This window comes from Patella vulgata, chromosome 6, assembly GCF_932274485.2.
Source record: "Patella vulgata chromosome 6, xgPatVulg1.2, whole genome shotgun sequence".
NCBI classification, from domain to species: Eukaryota; Metazoa; Mollusca; class Gastropoda; family Patellidae; genus Patella; species Patella vulgata.
The window spans coordinates 19,007,162-19,028,188 of NC_065884.2; the positions used below are offsets into that span (position 1 = coordinate 19,007,162).

At 34.4% G+C, this 21,027-nt stretch overlaps 2 protein-coding genes across 10 annotated transcripts in view; one reads left to right on the forward strand and one right to left on the reverse strand.

Annotated features, from left to right (window-relative positions):
• LOC126824665 (protein ABHD15) overlaps nucleotides 1-21,027 on the forward strand; it is a 69,759-nt gene that overhangs the window by 32,386 nt on the left and 16,346 nt on the right. For 4 of the 8 annotated variants that reach the window (XM_050553967.1, XM_050553972.2, XM_050553971.2 and 1 more), the window contains exon 2: nucleotides 2,626-4,044. The exons of 1 other annotated variant lie outside the window; for it this stretch is intronic. In XM_050553967.1, coding sequence (XP_050409924.1) covers nucleotides 2,664-3,863 — 1,200 coding nt within the window. In that variant the 5' untranslated portion in view covers nucleotides 2,626-2,663 and the 3' untranslated portion in view covers nucleotides 3,864-4,044. 3 more of the 8 variants (XM_050553968.1, XM_050553970.2, XM_050553973.2) reach the window with 3 other exon arrangements.
• LOC126824664 (3-oxoacyl-[acyl-carrier-protein] synthase, mitochondrial) lies at nucleotides 9,941-17,029 on the reverse strand. Of its 2 annotated transcripts, none has more exons than XM_050553965.2 (6): nucleotides 16,964-17,029; nucleotides 15,965-16,134; nucleotides 15,265-15,465; nucleotides 14,311-14,468; nucleotides 11,441-11,774; nucleotides 9,941-10,423 (listed from the first exon to the last, which is right to left on the reverse strand). In XM_050553965.2, the coding sequence occupies exons 2-6, from the start codon at nucleotides 16,116-16,118 to the stop codon at nucleotides 9,960-9,962; spliced, it is 1,311 nt and encodes a 436-aa protein (XP_050409922.1). In that variant the 5' UTR covers nucleotides 16,119-16,134; nucleotides 16,964-17,029; the 3' UTR covers nucleotides 9,941-9,959. The 2 variants fall into 2 exon arrangements, with proteins under 2 accessions (XP_050409922.1, XP_050409923.1); XM_050553966.1 differs by having other exon boundaries at nucleotides 16,914-17,004.

A 21,027-nucleotide genomic window follows, 5' to 3' on the forward strand; every position in this document is an offset into this window, starting at 1 on the left:
GACTTGTTGGTGCTCTAAGCGCCAAAACGAGGAACATATGACTGCCCTTAATTATGTATAGTTAGTTTCAGGGCCCCTAAATGGTATAGGCTCGCCACTGTCTATAGTAGCCTACCTGTACCAGTAAAGACAAAATCGTGATACATTCAAATATGGAACTGGGAAAATGTAGTATTATTTTATTGAGTATTGTAATAATAATTTGTATAGGTAATTATGTGTATTTACATCACAAATAGGTTAGGTCCTATTTAATAATGTTTCCTTCTTCCGCCGACATACGTGTGATATATTGACCCACTATAGCTTCGAGTTACAACAGTTCTCAGTCATGCGAAGCTCATTAATCGCTCAAATCATTTTGTTTGTTGTAAATATCAAAGCATCTTTGCAGCTAATTATTTTATTTGTCAGGGGTTTTTTTTCGGTTTTTTTCTGGTTTTTTTTTGTTTTGTTTTTTAGGGGGGGGGGGGTCTGAGACATTTTACAAGCCGAATAATTCGAAGTTGTCTGTGACAGGGTCAAAAATGACCCCACAAAAAATCAATAAATTTGTCTGAACTTCCTCTTATGATTATGCGCTCTTTATGATATGGCGAACTAATCACATCAATTTCCCCCCTCCCCCTCCCAATTGTTTTCTATATTGACTCAATTTGCTTGAATAAAATCATCTTTGATCTAGACCAGGCGATTAACTTAAAAGAATGCGTAGGCCTAGGTGCATATAATTAAAAATGAAGGAAGGTGGTTAAGAGGGCATACACGAAACGTATTAAATAACTTTCTTTTCCGACGTAATTGCATTTGTCGGGCTCTTTCCTTGCAAGTGCACGTGTACTGCACTTTGGAGTACAGATAGGAATCTGCGCCGATCTATTTTAAGTCGGTATAAGTAAAAAACAAGGTTGTTTTTGCCTTTTTAGACACAAAAATAGCATTTTAGAGGACAAAATATGCACGTATGAATGTGTTTTTTTTTGTTGTTGTAAATATGGCGATATAGTGTCATAATGCGTAAGTAGGGTATTTTATATATTATTAAGCATGTAGAGCAGTGGTGTATTATAAAATAAATAGAATAGATAATGATCCGTATCTTGACAGATCGTTTGTTCATGACAACCTTATTACTAATTGTGTCGTCACATTTTTAGTCGATGAGTTATCGGGCTAACACGTCACAAACACTATAGCTATTACAATCGAAGATGGTTTGTCGGGGAATTTTTATCGGGTTTTGTAGCCGGTTTTCCGTTGCTCTTCAAATTGGTCTCATAATGCTGATTACAAACAAACGATTTCGTTAAATATTCAGATTAGTCTGCGCTGGTCTTAATAGTTTTATTGACATCATTCATTTATATTTATAGTAGTTGGGTGCTCCCACTGCTCCGGTGGTTAACGCGTGCGCGTTGCATCACAAAGTTTGTCATTGAGTCAAGTGGCGTGGTTTCGATTCCCCACTTGTACATGGCAAGGAGTGGGGTCGCCTGTCCAACCCCGTGGGTTCTCTCCGTGTCCTATCACTGTTAAAGACCCCATACGAGCAAGCGAATTATTGAAATAAAATTGAACCCCCTTAATCCCGAAATGACTTATTTTGTGTCGAGTTTACGTTAAAACCTATTTCTCTCTCTCATTTATATTGTTTCTGTGGCATTTAGTAACTGAAAGGGAAATACACAAGACACATCTTTGTTCTTTACTGAGCCACCTTGCTTGACAAAGGCCAGAAAATTCAAGTCGAAACGTATCTCAGTTATAATAGTGCGTCGTTAATACCGTTTCATTAGCCTGTCGGTGCAGCAGTATGTTAAACCACCCATTGTTGTTAATATGCCTATCCTTGAAGAGGGTGCTCACTACCGATTATTCGCCGAAGATCTTAACAATTGCATTTGCGATTTCAATGACATCATTCAATGAGTCAATATAATATTATGTACGTAAACTTATGTCATTATTATACCGTTAATATTGATCTTATTGATCCCGGAGAAGAATATATTGATAATTGTACGAGCTTACATACAAAACTTTCATGAGTAAACAATTGTTGTCCGGGGTTGAGAAAACATTTCCTATAAAGTTTATATACGTCATTTCAGTCTGAACTCTGTTTCATTCATGTTAGAACTGATCGGTAACACACGATTACTGTTTATTCTTAGACTTTCTGTCACAAGAGCTGGGAGCAAGTATTATCATTACAAGGGTGGGTATAAATTATTGTGACACGATTTCAAATAACTAGATATTGTTGCAGAACTTGGTTATCTGGTTCGATGAGGATACGAGGCGTACTTTAATTAATGCCATCGAATAAAAAGACAACGCCTAACAGTTATTTTGTATAGCGCAGTGGACGCTTACGGCTAAACACCGCTACCGGCAATTGAAGTAAATGCGTTTTTTGTTGGGTTGGGTTTTTTTTTGTTTTTTTTTGGGGGGGGGGGGGTGTTTAATGCTTACAATATATGCGTGGTTTGTGGGTATGTTTGTGTGTGGTGCGATCTTCCTGTACTTACTATTTATTACTAGGACAGTTCTACATGTATTATCTATTAACTTCACGTTAACTTTAACCTAATGTTTATGCTTTCTTAAATTTATATTTTTCAGATGTCGGTAAAATCGAATCATTTTTATAAGTGACAGGCATGATGTTCCTGTCTTCAATTTTCTGGATGTTCTTGTCGTATCCCGTTACAGTATTCCTGACATTCCTTGGAACCGTCACCTTGACGGCAGTTGTTTACCTGAAATCATTGTTTAGAAGAAAACCGTGTTTGCCAAAATTATATTACAAGGAATCGTCTTTAAGTAAACACATTCTTCACAGATGCCAAACATTTCAATCTCAGTTTAAGCCGCCAATTTGGGCGCGAAGTTCACACGTCCAGACTCTTCTTGGAATGTGTCCAGTTAATCAACGCCTGAAATTATCTCGAAAATATATTCAAATGCAAGACGAGGGAGTGGTGTCATTAGGAGAACTAGACCGCGTTAAGATATCAGACAGTTTGGCGCCAATTGTGATAGTGGTTCCAGATGCTACTGGAAATAAGCGAATTGTGGCGGGAATATTTGAAGAAGCGAAAAGTAATCATATGAGACCGGTGTTATTTAGTGGTCGTGGACAAAACGGTAACAAACTAACGACCACCAAACTGACGGATTACGGAGATCCATCGGATTTAAGAGAGGTTGTTCAGTATTTACTATATGGGAAACATTTTGTTAAACTATCGCTGATTGGAATCGGTGCTGGTGGGGATTTAGTCATGTCATACCTTGGGGAGTACGGTTCCTCTGCGCATGTACAATCCGCTGTGTGTATATCACCGACGTACGATTCAGAAACAGTGTACAATGAAAAAATTCCAAAACTTTACGAAATTATTTATTTGGTGTTTTTAAAGACAGTGTTAGGAAAATATATAAAACACTTTTCAAAGACTTTAGATATTCGCAAAATCATGAAATTGTGGAATTTCAAAGACATTTTAGAAAAGGTGTATTGCATATTAAACGGACATTCAAATAGTGAAGAATACTGGGAAAATAACAGCCCACTTCGGGACGTTGATGAAATTTCAACACCGGTGCTTTGTATAAGTTCTATAGACGATCCAATGTGCTCACATGACATCATTCCATATGATTTGTTTACTACGTCACCCAATATGTTTTTGGTGACGACAGACTATGGTGGACATGCTGGTTTTGTTCCTAGTTTATTATCTAATTCGTGGACAGCCAAAGCCTCGATAGAATATATCAAATCGTTTCTAGTATTTGAAAGTAAACAGAATGGACATTCAAAGTCAAATTCAAAGTTGAACTTAAAAGTTGTTTAGTGCTGTTGTCTGTTATAAATTATTAAAACAAAGGTTGTAGAGTTATCGTTACTTAATTATGTAAATTAATCTGGGAGTCTCTCCCTCATCTCTTTTTTTGGTTTTCGCCTTGTTTCAACCAGGAATTATTTATGATCATAAAATAAGATAAAAAAAAGGGTAATAAAAAATACAATAGAGAGTACTAGTTGTAGGCTACAAATCATTTTGACAAGACCGAACTCTGTGAATGATGTCGTTTGTCGGGTTTTGTTTCTTTCTTTTTCTTATAGTTGCAAGGTTTATATGAGAACTTAAAGCGTAACGAAAATGAAATGAAACCAAACAAAGTAGTAAAAAAATTCCTTATTAGGACTGGGCATTTTTTGGAACCATGAAATAGACAAAAATGGTTCTAAAAGCACATATTAATGTAATATGAATTTATATTCAATAGTTGAAAAAAATATTGTAATATCTAATCAAATATTTGCGGTGAAACACGTGAAACGGTTCAAATTGAAGGGCAGTCGTTTACGCCTGCTTAGTATTCTACACGGTTTTTTTTTTTATTATTGTTATTTGTGAATAAGCCTTTACTAATTACTTCCACATTGTGTTGTAGGGTATGTTTTTATCTGTTCATTACAAAATGGCACCCGAAACCACAGAAGGCACTACTCGTGTACTGATTAAAAAATGTTAATTGTGGCTTAAATATTGGATATTAGGATCCTATATTTTCACAACATAACATCAATATGGATTGATATTGACCAATATTGAATTCTAATTCGTGTTTTTAATTTTGAATATTATGGAAAATATTGAGTTATAGAGATATAGCTCCTTTAAACTCAGTTTCAAATTGAACGTGAAAGAGGAAAGCGGTTGATTTAAACTACAGCTACAGTCAAGTGCAATCTGGTTAAAACACAGATCCTATTTCGTTTAGTTTTTATAGTTCAAAATTTCGTTTTACTTGTCTTTACTACACTTGGATCTGGAAGAGTTGTTATTTAACTCGTGTTCTGAATGGTGTCAGGGATAAGCCAATGAAACGGTCTGTTACGGCGAGCTTTAGGCGTGTTTAACACGGAACTGTGGGTAATCCACTAGTAACATCAATGCTGATTGGTTAATCAAATGTCTGACTTCATAGGGTCATAAGTCGGTCTTTTAACTCCTGACGTGACCTATGGCTATAACTTGTCAGATCTTCATGTAGTGTAGGCCATCGAAAGTATAAAAAAAACGAAACGAAATATAGAGCTGTATTTTAATCAGATTGCAGTCAAGTGTTATACCAGAAAGATGAGAGGTGGTCACATTAAAATGCACACTAGTGAAAACAAAACAAAAATTCTTTTAAAGATGCATTCCCACAAAAGTATTTATCGGGTGGTTATTTCCTATAAAAGTATCGCTATTTTGGTATATATGGAAAGTAGAGACACCCAATCTTACTAGAAATATGCTAGATTCCTGAAAAAACAGCCATAAGCATGCATGTCAGTCCGTCAATTAGGGCTGACTGTTCGAGTGACGTCAAAGGTTGCACGTAGAGATTGTCTGACCTCTTTGCATAAAGCGGTGGACACACTAGCCGAATGATTCGGCCGAATCAATCGGCGTCGAAATTCGCCTAGTGTGTCCACTGTTATTCGGCCGAATGATTCGCCCGAATCAAACATGTTTGATATAGGCCTATTCGTCAAGTGTGTCCGCTTCGCCGAAGCATTCGCCCGATTGTAGAATTCATTAGCCAATCACCACTTAATCACGTGATTGTTTGAAGAAATGATCGTCGCCATGTTTAATCATGTGACGCGAAAGGCGATGCAATCGACTAGTGAATCGGGCGAATGATTCGCCGTGTGTCCACCCATTCAGCCGAATAAAATTCGGCGACAAATGATTCGGCTAATGTGTCCACCGCTTTAGGGAGCACTTAATGGTTATATTGATAAACAATTACATGATAGCGAAAGGACGTGAAAAAAGTGAGAGACTTAAACGTAAAACAGAGATTAAACTGCGGAAAAAGAAGTGGACAAGAGATAATCCCAGAATTTATTTAGACTTAGATATTTATGGTAAATGGACAGCCATTAAAGACAACACCATCTGTTAAATGCAATGAATTCTCCCTCGGCTTGACTAGTTTCCGCGACCGCTTCTTTAAATAATTTGTTTATAGCTTGGGGTATTTCCTCACGAATACAATGTTCTGAGAGTTATCTGAAGCAAATTTGTGATAGATTAATTAGTTTGAATATGTTTTGAGTTCAAATATATCATCAAATCGCCCAGTTTGTACATGGGATGATATTTAAGATATTTAGAATGTTTATGAATCATTTGCTATCGTTGGTAATAGTCAATCTATAACTATTGTATTACTGTATGATCCAGATTATCCAATAATTTCATTACAATCTCCTACAGTACTTCTGGTCTGAAGTCAATCAAATGTCTACGACATGGCTATGACTTGAATACAATAATAATAGCCTAGCTATTACTAAGGGTAGCAACTGATTGGTAAGACCAAGACAATATTATTTATGTTATTAACAGGTATTTTGTGTATAAATCAAGCTTTTAGATTTTGGGGGGAAATGCTATGAATATTGATAATATAATATACATATAAAAATGATTGCTTTGAGTGGATCTAGACATGTAGAAGAAAATATTCAGCCATTCTCATGAGGAGTTTTGTGTTCAATTCTAGAAGTTACTGTTCAAATATTTTAAGTCACTGGAATGCCATTAATGATTAAAGTAAGCAATTTTGTCATCATTTTAGGAGTATTTTGTGATTTCTAGCAATTGTGAATCTTTTAAACCAATATATTTTCCTTGATCTGTTTAACGTTTTTGAATGTTAGTTTATTTTATTGAATAAATATCATTAAGTAGACAAAAACTGACCAAATTCTATTAAATTGAATGTTGATTTCCTTAAAATTCAATATGAAGTCTTTGAAAGACGACATTTTGTCGGACTGTATCACAACCACCTAATATTTCATTGATATGTCCAAAATTCTATGCTTATTTATTTATTTATTTACTTAAAGGAGCTAAATTAAATCACTAGATAGTGATTGAATACATTGCTTGTTTTTCTCTACACATAAATTCTTCCAAATTGAGTTAAATATTGAATCATTCAAAATAATTTAATAAAATGACGCCAACCTTTTCCTGTATGTTTTCTATAATACAGTACTTTTATATTTTTTATTTCTTCTTTAAATTATATTGTTATACATTTGTTAAATATGTTATAAATTTAAACATCACCAAATTTATAAAAAAAAAAACAATAAATATTTTTCAAAAACTTTCTTTGGAATATGATTGAAATAACGATTTTTTTTGTATTTGGTGGTCCCCGATTTCACACAGATCTGATGTGTTCGCATGAGGGGTCAGGTCATGGGTCATATTGGTGAATTTTAACAGAATGATGTAGACATTTGTATTTAATGTGTGATTCCCAGAATTGTATGTATACCACACATAAAGCTTGACTAAAACCACCATTTTATTGGCTAATCCCCGACATTAAACAAAACAGGGTCCAGTCAAGATCCTATTGTCATAAGAGAAATTTTGCTTGGACAGCACCGCTACAGCAGATTTTTATTTCAAATTCTAACTGTTATGGCAAAAAGTTAAAAAGACCTTGGTTTTCTGTCCCATCCGAACCATGAGACACCAGTTCTGGCCAGGCCCCCAAAATTATGATGAATTTTCTCGGCCTAGTGGGAGGAAACCGGAGGACCCAGAGAAAACCCACGAGGTTGGACAGGCGACCCTACTCCTTGTCACGTACAACCGGGGATTCGAACGCCAGGATCAAACCCGAGACCTTTAGGTTTGCAAGCCAGTACTGTAACCACCGAGTCACTGCAGCTGCTGGTAGTATAAAGAACATGTTAGGTGGACAAGAGTCAACAAAAACAGATAATACATTAAGAGGAAGTATACATAGCAATGCAAGGGAATCCATAAAATAAAATGAGAATTATACATTAGAACTAGGGGGGTTGGATGGCCGAATGATTAGAACGTGCGCCTTGTATCATAAGGCCTGTCATTGAGTCAACTGGCGTGGTTTTGAATCCCCGATTGTACGTGACAAGGAGTAGGGTCACCTGTCCAACCTCGTGGGTTTTCTCCGGGTCCTCCGGTTCCCCCCCCCCACTGCTAAAGACCCCTACCCACAAGCAAATTATTGAAATAAAATTAAACCATATGTTAGTCCCGAAATTACCTAGTGGACGTTAAACCCCTTTTCTCTCTCTCACATTAGAGCTAAAGTTAGGGGCACTATAACGTTGCATAGTAATAAATTTAGTAATTGTGACATTAAGAATGTTCACAAAAAACCCTAAGCCATTAGCATTTAATTCCTACTGCAAACAATTTCAATTTATTTTCCACAGTCCCCGATCCATTGTCTGGCTACTGCTAATTAAAGGAGCTAAGTCGCTAATATTTGGGACTTAGAAATTGACACAAATGGGTCGCAACGCATATAATAATGTAATATGAATGTATATAAATTGATTAAATCGTTAATTTCTAATCAGTTAGGTTCATCGAAATACGCCAGTATTCTTAATCGAATTTAAATCTCTAGCGTCTGGTTATTCCAGTCTACGCCGATAGTATTTATTGGGCATGCTCTCCAGATAAGAATATAGCGTCACCACCGTTTGACATGACTTGTGGAATATGCCTAGCCTCGTTTTTCGATTCCCTTATTACAAATAGCGCTGAAACTCGTGCACCAATTGTTAAATGTTTATTTTGTCTTAAATATTGGATATCAGAAGGCCATCTTTTCCCGGTAACATCAATGTTGATTTAAACCGACAAATAAATCGTGTTTTCAATGTCGAAGATTTTGGATGATATTGAGTTAGAGACTTAGCTACTTTAACGCCAATCCTATATCTTGATATTTATCAATTTAAATAAGTAGATATTTATCAATTTAAATAAATAGTTATTTATCAATTTAAATAAATAGTTATTTATCAATTTGAATAAGTAGTTATTTACAATGTATCATGTAAAAATATATAATTATTTATTGAGTAGAAATTTCGAGCATATTAAGGTTATCTTTTTGACCCACAAAACTTATATTTTATCTGAAAGTATTGACAAGGAAATATTAAATTACATACCATAGATGCAAATTGCCTGATAAGCTAACAGTAAATTGAACTAATTTATTATTACAGACTGGTAACAACCAGATTTAATACATTCATGGCTTGTACTATCAAGTTATCACAGCTATGACATTGGAAATGAGAGAGAGAGAAAGAGAGAGGGTGTGCGTGTTAATATCCACTCAACACAAACTAGGACATTTCGGGACTAACATATGGTTTAATTCTATTTCATTAATTTGCTTGCACGTAGTGGTCTTTAGCAGTGGGAGGAATTAGGTGGACCCGGAGAAAACCTACGAGGTTGGACAGGCGACTCTACTCCTTGTGATGTACAACCATTCGGCCACCCAACCCAACCCCCCTAGAGTAGAAATGAAACAAAGTTTAACGTTTATACTTGTTTGCCCCAATCAGGCTAATGAAGACGGCACAATATGCTATACAGTTTGAAATGACAGAAATTTTGCCTGGACAGCGGCGATTCCCCTACCAATACTTAAATTCCAACTGTTATGGGTTTTTTTTATGTGCACACAAACAAGTACATGGGTAAAGATCATTTTTTTTCATAACATCCAAACAACTAGAGGCTGACGAGGAAATAAAGCTGGAAAGACCAGAGCATCGAACCCCCCATATTCACCGTGGCTCCCATCAATATTTACAGAGTGTAAATTGAGGTTTTCTTGAAGTATCTCGTAAGATATTATGTTTTTGGTGACAAATATGTCTTGCCTGACATTTTGACTACATTTTCGAATTTGTGGTTATTATTTCAGATAGTGATAACATTTGTTTATACTGAACAAAATCAGATGTTTTGATTTCATGGTTATGTATTTCTTCGGGTTGCGATTGTTGAGGAAACATCTCTGTTAAGAAAAAACCCCAGGAAAATTGAAGATGAAATTTGTTTTTACTGAACAAAATCGGATATACACAAACTTCCATTTGTGCCACCAAATCCAAAAGAATTAGTTAAGGCTATTTTTCTATTGAACTGTGCTGACCAGGGAACACTGTTTATAGCCACATAGTTCAGATCACAACCCGTGTTGGAATTCTTTAAATTATTTGTAGGCGGGATTTTTCCAGACTGGCAGGCTAAAATGGTAAAAACAGCTTCCACACTACCAGCAGCACCCAATAAATGACCCACGGCACCTTTTGTAGACGACACCAATAAATGTTTGTTTTCATTGTTAAAGAGTTTTTCTATAGCTCTAGATTCTGCTGCATCCCCAATGGGTGTTGAAGTTGCATGTGCATTAATATAGCCAATATCCTTTATTTCAATGTTGCCATCTTTAAGTGCGGTTTGCATACACCTATAAGCTCCATCCCCACCTTCACTAGGAGATGTTATATGATGAGCATCACCTGAAAAGAGACAAGAACAGAACATTCTTCAAACACTGATTCACAATTTTTCTAACACAGCCCTTCCTGCAGAAGGTCTATCTACACTGCTGCCATGGCACCAGGGCTTCCACTTCAAAAATTTCCCAGACGGTCATTTTTCACACGGTGAAAGTGGTGCTATTTTTAGCACATAATAAACAGCCACAAAATCCCCCCCCCCCACACACCTCTTTGTAATCTTTGAAATTACAATAACTATAAATTAAACTTCTAGATCTACTATATTCCTGTATCTACAATGTTGTAAAATCAATGAGATGTGGGGGGTGCTTGACCGACACAGAATTCAATCCCGTCACAGTTCTGTCAGTCCCGACAACGGAAGTGGTATGCGTAGAATCGTGACATAATTAAACCTAATGAATATGTTTCAGCTGTCAAGGTTGGTTGAGATATTTTCTCATGCAGTCAGCACATACTTTCTAGCCCCAAAATCCCATTTTCACTCGATTGTCACTATTTTTGGGTTTGACAGAATTAAATTCCGGAACGTTCAATGAAGCATCCCCTTGGTTTGCTGTGTGATGGGAGGTAATTTAACAGAAGAGATTCCCAATTCAAGATAATATTGAAACTCCAGAACATGAGTGGCTATGATTTATACATAAATTGCATCAGACTCATTTAAGCATTACACATCAGGCATGGACCCAGAGTGGAACAGATAAGAAAAACGAAAGCTAAGATCTCTGGGAATGAATTATCGAAGAAAATGGGGCTCTGAATAAAAATTATTATTATCTAAATAAAACAACACAGCTTTAAACCATAATCAATGTTCATCTACTACGAAGGCCCTATCTTTCACTGGGAATGGAATGGATTCAAGAAGAAAACAAAATCTAAACATAATAATTGAATGTCCAAAAACAAACAAATGGAAAATACTTGGAAATAAAAAATTAGTGAATGGTAATGTATGCTATTTTAAAGAACAACAGTAAATATAGATTAGTATATTCTGCTAGAGTTTACCTGAAAGTCCATAACCCTGTATTTCTGCTATTATATCAGCCCCTCTATTTATAGCATGATTCATTTCTTCAAGAACAACAACACCACATCCTTCTGACATTACAAAACCATCTCTATCTTTATCAAACGGTCGAGATGCTTCTTGAGGATTATTGTTAAATTTTGTACTCAAAGCTCTCATTCTACTGAAACCTGCTATAGACAGGGGGCTTACAGATGCTTCAGTTCCTCCTGCAACCATCACATCAGCTACACCTCTCTGTATAAAACTATAGGCATCACCAATGGCATGTAGTCCCGTCGTACAAGCCGTTGAAACAGCATGATTAGGACCCTTTAAAAATATATATTGAACATACAATTCGATATTTATTTTAAATGCACTGTGCATGTTTAGAATGGAACACAGGCTACACAACTGTGTTTTTTGTAAAAGAAATTTCTAAACTTACTGTTTATCAACATGCCAAGATGAACGTTTCTTACAAATGAAATGAAATAGGGGTTTAATTTCCTGCTTTTCTCCACCAAATGGACTAATGAAGACAGACATACGGCATACTGTACACCATGGGGGAAAGTTTGCATGGACAATATCACTATAGTGCCTACTCCATGCATGCCAATAAATACACAGGACCCCTATCCTGCACCACTGACAAGGGGAAATCCTGCCCAAAAATCCTGAAGAACTTTCTCAGTCAACACTGGGATCAAATCCAAAACCTCCTTGTTTGCGAGCCAGTGTCTTACTCACTGAGCCACTGCTGTTCCGAATTTCTTAAAAGGGGAGCCGATCATATTTTGTGCAATGATAATGATACACTTAAATAATATAATACATGTACTTCTTTTCAAATCCTTACACTTTTCAAATGATACACTTAAATAATATAATACATGTACTTCTTTTCAAATCGTTAGTTATTGCCATTATAGCTAATAATCTGACATTCTAGCATTGTTCTAGTACTGTTTTGTACTCAGTGCACTGGTACTTGTGTTTTTTAAAATCATGCTTATGCCAGCCTAACATTTTATTTAATACATTCATTTCAATATCATTATTCATTACTTCCCTTGTTTGGGGTTTTACATTTGTGGATTGCTTCACTTCATTTCTACAAATTGAATAGATCTAATAACATTTCTTCAATGTGCTAATAATGACATTAGCTGTAAGCATACGCCAATTATGGCATGCATTAGAATAATGCAGTGTTTGGGAAATGTGTCTTCTTTTGGTATTTGGCGTGCATAAGTTGTCTCCCTTGTTTATACATGTGTGAGAAGGAATGAATGAATGAAATGGGGTTTAACATCCTACTTTTCTGCTCCAAACAGGCTAACAATGACGGATGGATATGTGTGTATATCGATGACCTAAATTTACATAAAGCAAATGTAAGATTTATACACAGGCAAATCAAACATTATACTACTATAGGGATATACTGAACTTAAAAGGCTTGATGCATCATTTGCATTTTCACTAAAATATCAAATTTCTCACAAATTTCTCCATGCTAAATATATACACAGACTAATTATTTAACATTTAATTAAACATACATTATGTAAGACTTAGATGAACAGCTGCTGGCTGTTCTTGCTATAATAGTTCAGAAATAGATAAAAAAAAATGAATATATTTGAAATTTCATTCAAATTACTTTATTCTGAACAAAATTATGATTGTTTGAAGACATAGCATAGACTGGCGGTATCTTGTTATAGAGTGCAGCATAGATCGATGAAATTTAAATTTATCATAACTTTATAGGTCTGAACAGAATTGAACTATTTTTGGACTTTGGAAATTAAATTTTCAAAATATTGTAGTTTGCTTGGGATTAATAGCATTTAAGTGTAATAAAAATACACATGCTAAGTACAACAAGGGCATGATCTACAGGAAAATTAAATGCTAATTAATATGTTTGGAACAAATATAAGATCTGGTTTTACAGTAAGATAAGTACTTTGAGTGTATTAAAAACTAAGTGGACACATGTGTAATGTTTTTCTAGTGGTCATAAAATCGCCTACTTGACTGTAAAAAGATCATTAATCTTAATACATCATATACTTTAATCTAAACAAACAATTGGTCATCAAGCACTTATTAAATATATAAATCAAATAGATTGATCTAAGTACAAATATTAATCATAAAAGTTTTATCTTTTACTGTCCTCATGTCAAAACTCACTGTACTTCATATGTAATTTAGGCAAGACCAATTTGGTTTTTCGTTCCATAGGAAATGAAATGAAATGGGGTTAATGTCCTACTGTTCTGCTCCTAACCTGGGCTAATGAAGACGGGCATACGCCATACAGTGTGCTATGAGGGAAATTTTGCCCGGGCAGCGGCACTATCGCCTACTCTTATATCGAATTCCAACTGCCAGGGGATCTTTTACATGCACGCCAATGTGTACTTGGGACCTCGGTTTTCCGTCTCATCCGAACGACTAGACAGCTGTCCTTGTCAGGCCCTCCATCCTGCATCACTGACAAGGGGAAACCACGCCGGAAAATCTGAATGAACTTTCTCGGCCAATGCAGGGATCGAACACCCGACCTCCAGGCTAGCGAGCCAGCATCTTACCCACTTAGCCACGTGATCCCTCCCGTTTCATAGGGGCTTGATCACATGAAAGATGGTTTGTTTAAAATTTCAAAACTTAAAAATTGGGATCTAAAAGCTTTTAAAGAGTACTTTCTGATTTTAAATTACTAAAGAAATAAGAAGAAAAATTTTACCAGGTTTTCCTGGAGAAAAGAAAATCAAATTGGTGTGGCCTTATTCTAACTTCAAATAATCTTCAACTTTCTCAACAACTTTGATAAACACTAAAAACCAACCTTGAGTCCATGTTTTATACTAACATGTCCAGCAGCCATGTTAACCAATATACGGGGTATGAAATGGGGCGATACTCTATTGTAACCACGCCCTCGCAAAGCCTCACCAACGTCTGCTATCTCTTCTAATGATACCATACCCATACCAATTGCTACACCTACCAATATACAAAGAAAAAGTTTCAGAATGCTTCATTCTTTCGAAATGAATTTGAAAAAGCTTAGATAAGGTAGGGAAACAGCCAGGTACTATTGCATGTTCAATCCCGAAGCTTAGCATTAATCCTTATGTTCATAATTAATATGATTTATCTGTGTATTTGGATGGTATTAAGAAAATTGGTATCACAACATATCAAAAATAAAGAAGAAACTGTTGATTTAATCTTAAAAAAAAAATAAAAAATTTATTTTTGCAGCTTATAAAGATTGGTAGTATTATTTAAGAATATTTCAATGGAAGGGAGATAACTCTTTCTGTCATACAATATGCAGACCACCAAATATTCTCCAATTGACTTTAAAATAAATGTTGATACTTCATTACAGTTTTACACAGTAGTGCACATATGATATATTATTTGTTTGGATATTAAAAGACTAATTAGTAATAAACTTGTCAAAGCGGATAATCGACTGAATGTTTCGGAATTGAATTGCGGCCATCAAAAGTTGTGCAATGTGAAAAATAAAAGTATTGGTCCAACTGAATATGAAACTATCACGACCAATCACTATAGCTGACAAGTTCGATTATGTCAGGTTTCTGCACACATCTTTTCAGGACTGAAATGATTCAATTTTGTGTCAATCGATTGCAATTCCAATAGTTTAGAACGTTCGAGACTGACTATTGAGCACATCAATATTCTAGTTTAGTTTAGGGTTTTTTTTCCACTTCTCATTCACCCACTAAACTTTTGAGACCTAAAATTAGAATCATCAACAAGAAACCTGTTCTTATTCTCTCTTCCTCCTGGTCGGGTTTCCACTTTGCCATATTCAAGGCTTCTTCGGCTGCTATCATAGCATAAGCTGAGGACAGGGGTAATCCTCGTAATTCAGTTGGAGTAAAATGTTTAGCAATATTAAGTTCCCCATCCTTGGTGCCACATGGAACTATACCGGCCACTTTACATGGTATTTTATCATATTCTACAAAATAATCACATTATATATCAGTTTTTATCACAGCTGATATGTTGGCTATATCTTATCAAACAAAATGAAGATATAAAAATAAAGTTTGAAAGCACAGATTCTGAGGAGGTGACCCATGCAGTCCGAAATAATCAGAAATTACATTTACAGCATTCCATAATTTTTCTAAATTCTCTGGTGTAATCCTCCCTATTTTGTGTGCTTCTTCAGTGCTTGAATAATTTCTGGACCCCTCCCCCACCCCCCAACTCCTGCTGCAAGTCCTGGATTCATTCTGCTTTGGGCGTGAAATTCTGTGCCTTATTCATTCATAAGGGCATTTAATTTTGTTTAGGTTTTAGCAATATCAAAAAATAGTTCTATAGGAATGTGTTTTCACATATGAGAAATAGAAAGACAATTCAAACTATCTGACTTGGGATAGAGAGATTATTTGCTTGCTAATAAACAAAACTCAAGCACTACATATTTCCAAAGAAAAGGGCATTTGAACCTTTAGTTGGTAGTTGAGTTATTCCACATTGACCACTGATCAGATTCTTCCATGTTTTATCTACACCAACCCCAAGACATGTGACTAAACCTAGTCCTGTTACTACTACTCTAGATCTCGATAGACTTGACATTACATGTCTATTCACAGCCATTCATATACTCAACTATCTAAAATTAGAATTTTCAAAAAAAATAATACAGAAAAAAGGTAGACTATTAAGTAAAGAATTACACATCAGGGTATTTCTTTACATAAAAAGAGAAGTATGAAAAATATGTACCGTAATAATTTTGAACAGAGTGTAACCAAATATGTTCATTTACATCAGTAAAGGAAAAAAAGCATAGTGCACTGAGTATAAAAAGCAGAGTGGAGAATAATTTGGAATATTTCTCTGTGACAGCTGCCTTCCAATAATTAAACCATGTCTTGTCAAGAGTGACAGAAGTCGGAAACATGTCATAAGCTTCATAACAATACAGTACATGTTCTGGTCCTGGGTTCAGATCCGGTTGTGGCGCGGAAAGAACTCTTTGAGATTTATCATCCCCAGGTTCTACTACATAGTTTGCAAGGGTTAAAGAAAAGCCTCCATGCTACCAATATAAACAAGCATTTCTGCATGATAGATTAAAGTTTTCAGCAAGTTTTCGGGTGGCAAACCTTGTGGGATCAAGCAATAACGTGTGTCTACTATTTTGAATCAATAAACATTGATTTGCAGCAGACAACAACAAACAAATCTCTCCTTGACAGTTGATTGAAATCTGAAAATCTGTTGTTCTTGAGGTTTGTCATTAAAATATGGACGACATGTTGTTCTTTATTTTTGACTTTTGAGTTTGAATACTTTTCTTTTACGCCTTTCTACGCTTTCAACGAATAGACGAAAATGTATAAAAATAGTACGGTACATAGAAATATAAGTACAGTTTCCGATTCTAACTTTCCAACTGTCTGTTCAAACTGTTACGCAGCGGTAATGCAAATACGTACTGTCTGTTGGTCAGTTTGTTGTGTTTTGCTTTCGCTGATGGGCGCAGACATCTTGTAGGACCGCAGTGACATTAGAATGAAATTCTTTTAATTTTCTGTTGGATTATCGTGACTTTAAGGTTTAATGTCAAGATCAATGCATTATAGTGCTTTTGTAATTCTAAAACATTTTATTCGTCTGATAAATCAGAAATTATACCAATAAAATAAATAAAAAATGTTTTCTTCTGCCTCTTTACCAACGTCAACCTTGACCTTTTTTAGTTTACATGCAGGCAAGGTGACGAATATCTTATCTGATCGATTAACAATAAACGCGGGTTTATATACAAGAATTCAAGTTGATAAATCACTATTTGGCATGACAAGCGTGTTGACCATGCTTCCCACTACCCGACCATTAAGCGGGGCTTCTCAGCAAACAAATTCTAGTGATGTAAGTCGGATAACTGAATTTGGAACCCCCAAAAAGACTGGACCATATTTGGAAGGAAATCTAAAACTATTGGAAACACTGTAAGTATTTCAAGTACATGCATGATATGTACACGTACATGCAAACATTGACCTGTCACGCCTTGTCGATTTTCTTAAAATGTTTGCAAGGGGAAAAGTCTGTAAGCTTACCCTATTAGTATTAGATAATTTAATTATAAAAAATTTAAAAAGGTAACTTAGTTATTAACATTTATTTATTTATTAACATGACAATGTTAACAACAATAATTAAATAAAGTTACAGTAATTCCACTTTAAGCACCAACTTTTAAAGTATTTTTACTTTATGAAGCTTTTATAATTTCATATGAAAGCTTACTGTTTCTCTTGCGATTATTATTATTTATTTATTTGTTATGGATGGTGGCTGTGGATTAAAAACCATGCCAAAATCAAAATGTACGAACAAATTACAAAAATCGTAGCTTTATCTTTATTTAACCTATTTTGCTAATTCTTTTTTCTTTGAGTACCTTGACAAAATTCATTTTCACCTGCAATTACTGATTTTCGAATTTCAAACAACTTCTTTAATATTTATTAGCACGTTTTTTCATGAAATTTGGCTTGTATAGTTGTAAGTAGTTCTGACGGATTCAGATTTAACAAAGTCATTAGAAATTTTCTAACTTATCTCTACTTGGAGAAATTAAGGATCAAAGTTTTATAAAAAAAAAAAAAAAAAAAAAGTAGGTCAGATTGCCTTGAAATTTCTTTTTGGTAGGCCTACTAGCCCAGACACTACTGATGGGTACACAAAATGTGAAGTTTGTCAATCAAACTGAAAGTGCCACCATCTTGAAACATGTTAAATCCCTAAGATTTTTACGAAAGTTTGGAGAATTCGTCTCCGATTTTCGAAATTCATTATCAAAATTTTGGTATTTATCAAAATTTCGAATTTCCACATAAATGAAGTTTTTCGTGCAGACAAAAGTTTTTTCCTTAATTTCAAAATTTACAAATTTGTGTTGAATACTTGAACAGCTAAGGTCAACTCGATTCCAAAAATATAAGTTTCATTTAAAGTTATCTTACTTTGTTTTTCACTATTTTAGTTCTTTCCCCTCATTTTCATTTCATTTTCTGATTCTTCCAGTTTTTCTGAAACTTCTGGAACGGGAAGTCAGTCTGATTCCATCAAAATAAGTCACAGTTATCCCCTTTATTTTTCAGATTATTTTTTCGCAGAGGTGAAATGTTTTTCGTGATATTTTAACTTATAACTTCGCAATTTTTTTACCAATTTTAATAATTATTAATTTTTTTCTGAGATTCTTTATATCACCCATATGTGACAGGAGACAGGAAGTGACCATGTTTTTTTATGATAATTCATGACATGTACTGATCTAACTTTAGATCTAACAAATACTTATTTATTTCCCCTTGCTGTCATCATAAACTGATTTATAAAATAAAGATTAGTTACCGTAATCATATTCCTTGGCTTGAAAATGATTTCATAAAACAGTTAAATTTATGGCACTCCTAAATATAATTATTTTCAGTATTATTACAAAGCATAAATATAGAATTGTCTTGACAGAAATGCTTTCGATCCGTTTTACATACATGTAGGCCTACAGTTTGTATGAAAAAGAATTTAGAATAGAAAAAAATTAATTAAAATAAAAAAATATTTAGATTAGATAGATATCTAGGTCTAAAAAAAATATTTATAATAAAAATAAATAATTTAAAAAAGATGACTGGTAAACACAAAGTATATGAAATACATTTAACATAATAAGAAGTAAATGAATATCATTTGAGAGCATGTAAACTTAAATGGATTGTCTGTGGCATGTATGGTCTACGCCTAGTTTAAATTGTTTCTTAATAATAAGTATAGATTGGCTGTGACATGTATGGTCTACGAGTTCAAAGGATGACTGTTCCATTAAGAACTAATTTAGTTACATGTAGCCTAACTAGTGTAATTTGATCGAAGTAAGAGAGTGGTATTTTAGTGTAGATGTAATAAGTCTTTGTTCTTTAATTAATCTTATACCAATGTCTGATCCGCCACATGCAATATAATATTCATGAATGAAAGCTTGCTCATGTTATTTTAAAGTACAAATCAGACAATTTTTATTTATTAAAAACAACCTATTAAATCCTTATTTTAACAATACCAGTAACTTTATTACTATTGTGATTTATGAGCCAAGAATATGAATTGATCCAATGAATTGCAGCCAAGTATAATTTTACAAACTATTTGCACACTATACATGTATGTATACCAGACAAACTAAATGTCAGTTGTGTATGAATGTATGAACTTACAATAAGTACAAATATAGATGAAATTTCATTAAAAAAGACTCTGAAGACGTGAAGAGTGTTTTATTCGACACTTTGTACAATTGCTGTCTATTTACATTGTAATTGAGTTACAAAGCTAAAGGATATAATGGATCCCCACCCTGCTTTTTTGACCTTTCCATTGTTTGTTTTTGATCTGAGTACAGCAATATTATATTCGCTTTCAAAATACAGATGAAGAGATATACATATATATTGCAAGTCTGGTATTATGAAAGATCTATCATGCTTAAAACTAATTGATTTGAAAAGATTACTACGGTGCGGCTTGTTATTGACGTTTTGTTTACTTATACCATTGAAAACTAATAAATTCCCGTCATTATGGCCGTATAAAACAGTATTTTGCTATGAAGATATACGAGTCCTATATCATGAACAGACACTTAAAATGTCTGTTTGAAAGAAATTCTGTGTTAATAGACATTTCTGTGTTGACATAAGTTTGGTTGTGATTTGTGAGAAATTGATTTACGTTATTTTAAGTACCAGTAAACATGTATGTCTTATGTGTGTTCATATATTTAAGAAGGGATTTTTTTCTGTAGAATTTAAAGTAGCTAAGTCTCTAACTTAATATCATCCAAAATCTTCGACATTGAAAACACGATTTATTTGTTGGTTTAAATCAACATTGATGTTGTGATCTTACGAATCGTGTACCATAATGCGTTTCAGCACTATTTGTAATAAGGGACTCGAAAAACGAGGCTAGGCATATTCCACAAGTCATGTCAAACGGTGACGCTATATTCTTATCTGGAGAGCATACCCAATAAATACTATCGGCGTAGACTGGAATAACCAGAAGCTAGAGATTGAAATTCGATTGAGAATACTGGCGTATGTCACCGAACCTAACTGATTAGAAATTACAGTAAAAACAGAAACGATTGAATGTAAATCAATTTATATACATTCATATTACATTATTGTATGTGTTGCGACCCATTTGTGTCCATTTCTAGGTCCCAAATATTAGCGACTTAGCTCCTTTAAGTTAAATATTTCACTAAAAACCTCTAATGTAAAGAATATTTCCAAACAGCTGGGATTTCTTTTGTTAATATTTGATTAATTACATGTACGTATCATCTTATAGCTTTCATCCACAAGAATTAGAAGAAATGGATTTTTTTCCCAGTTTCTTCCCATCTTCTGCCTGTCTTCATTAGCCCAAATTGTTTAAATGGCATTTAGTAATTAGTGGAATACAATTCACAATTCTATGG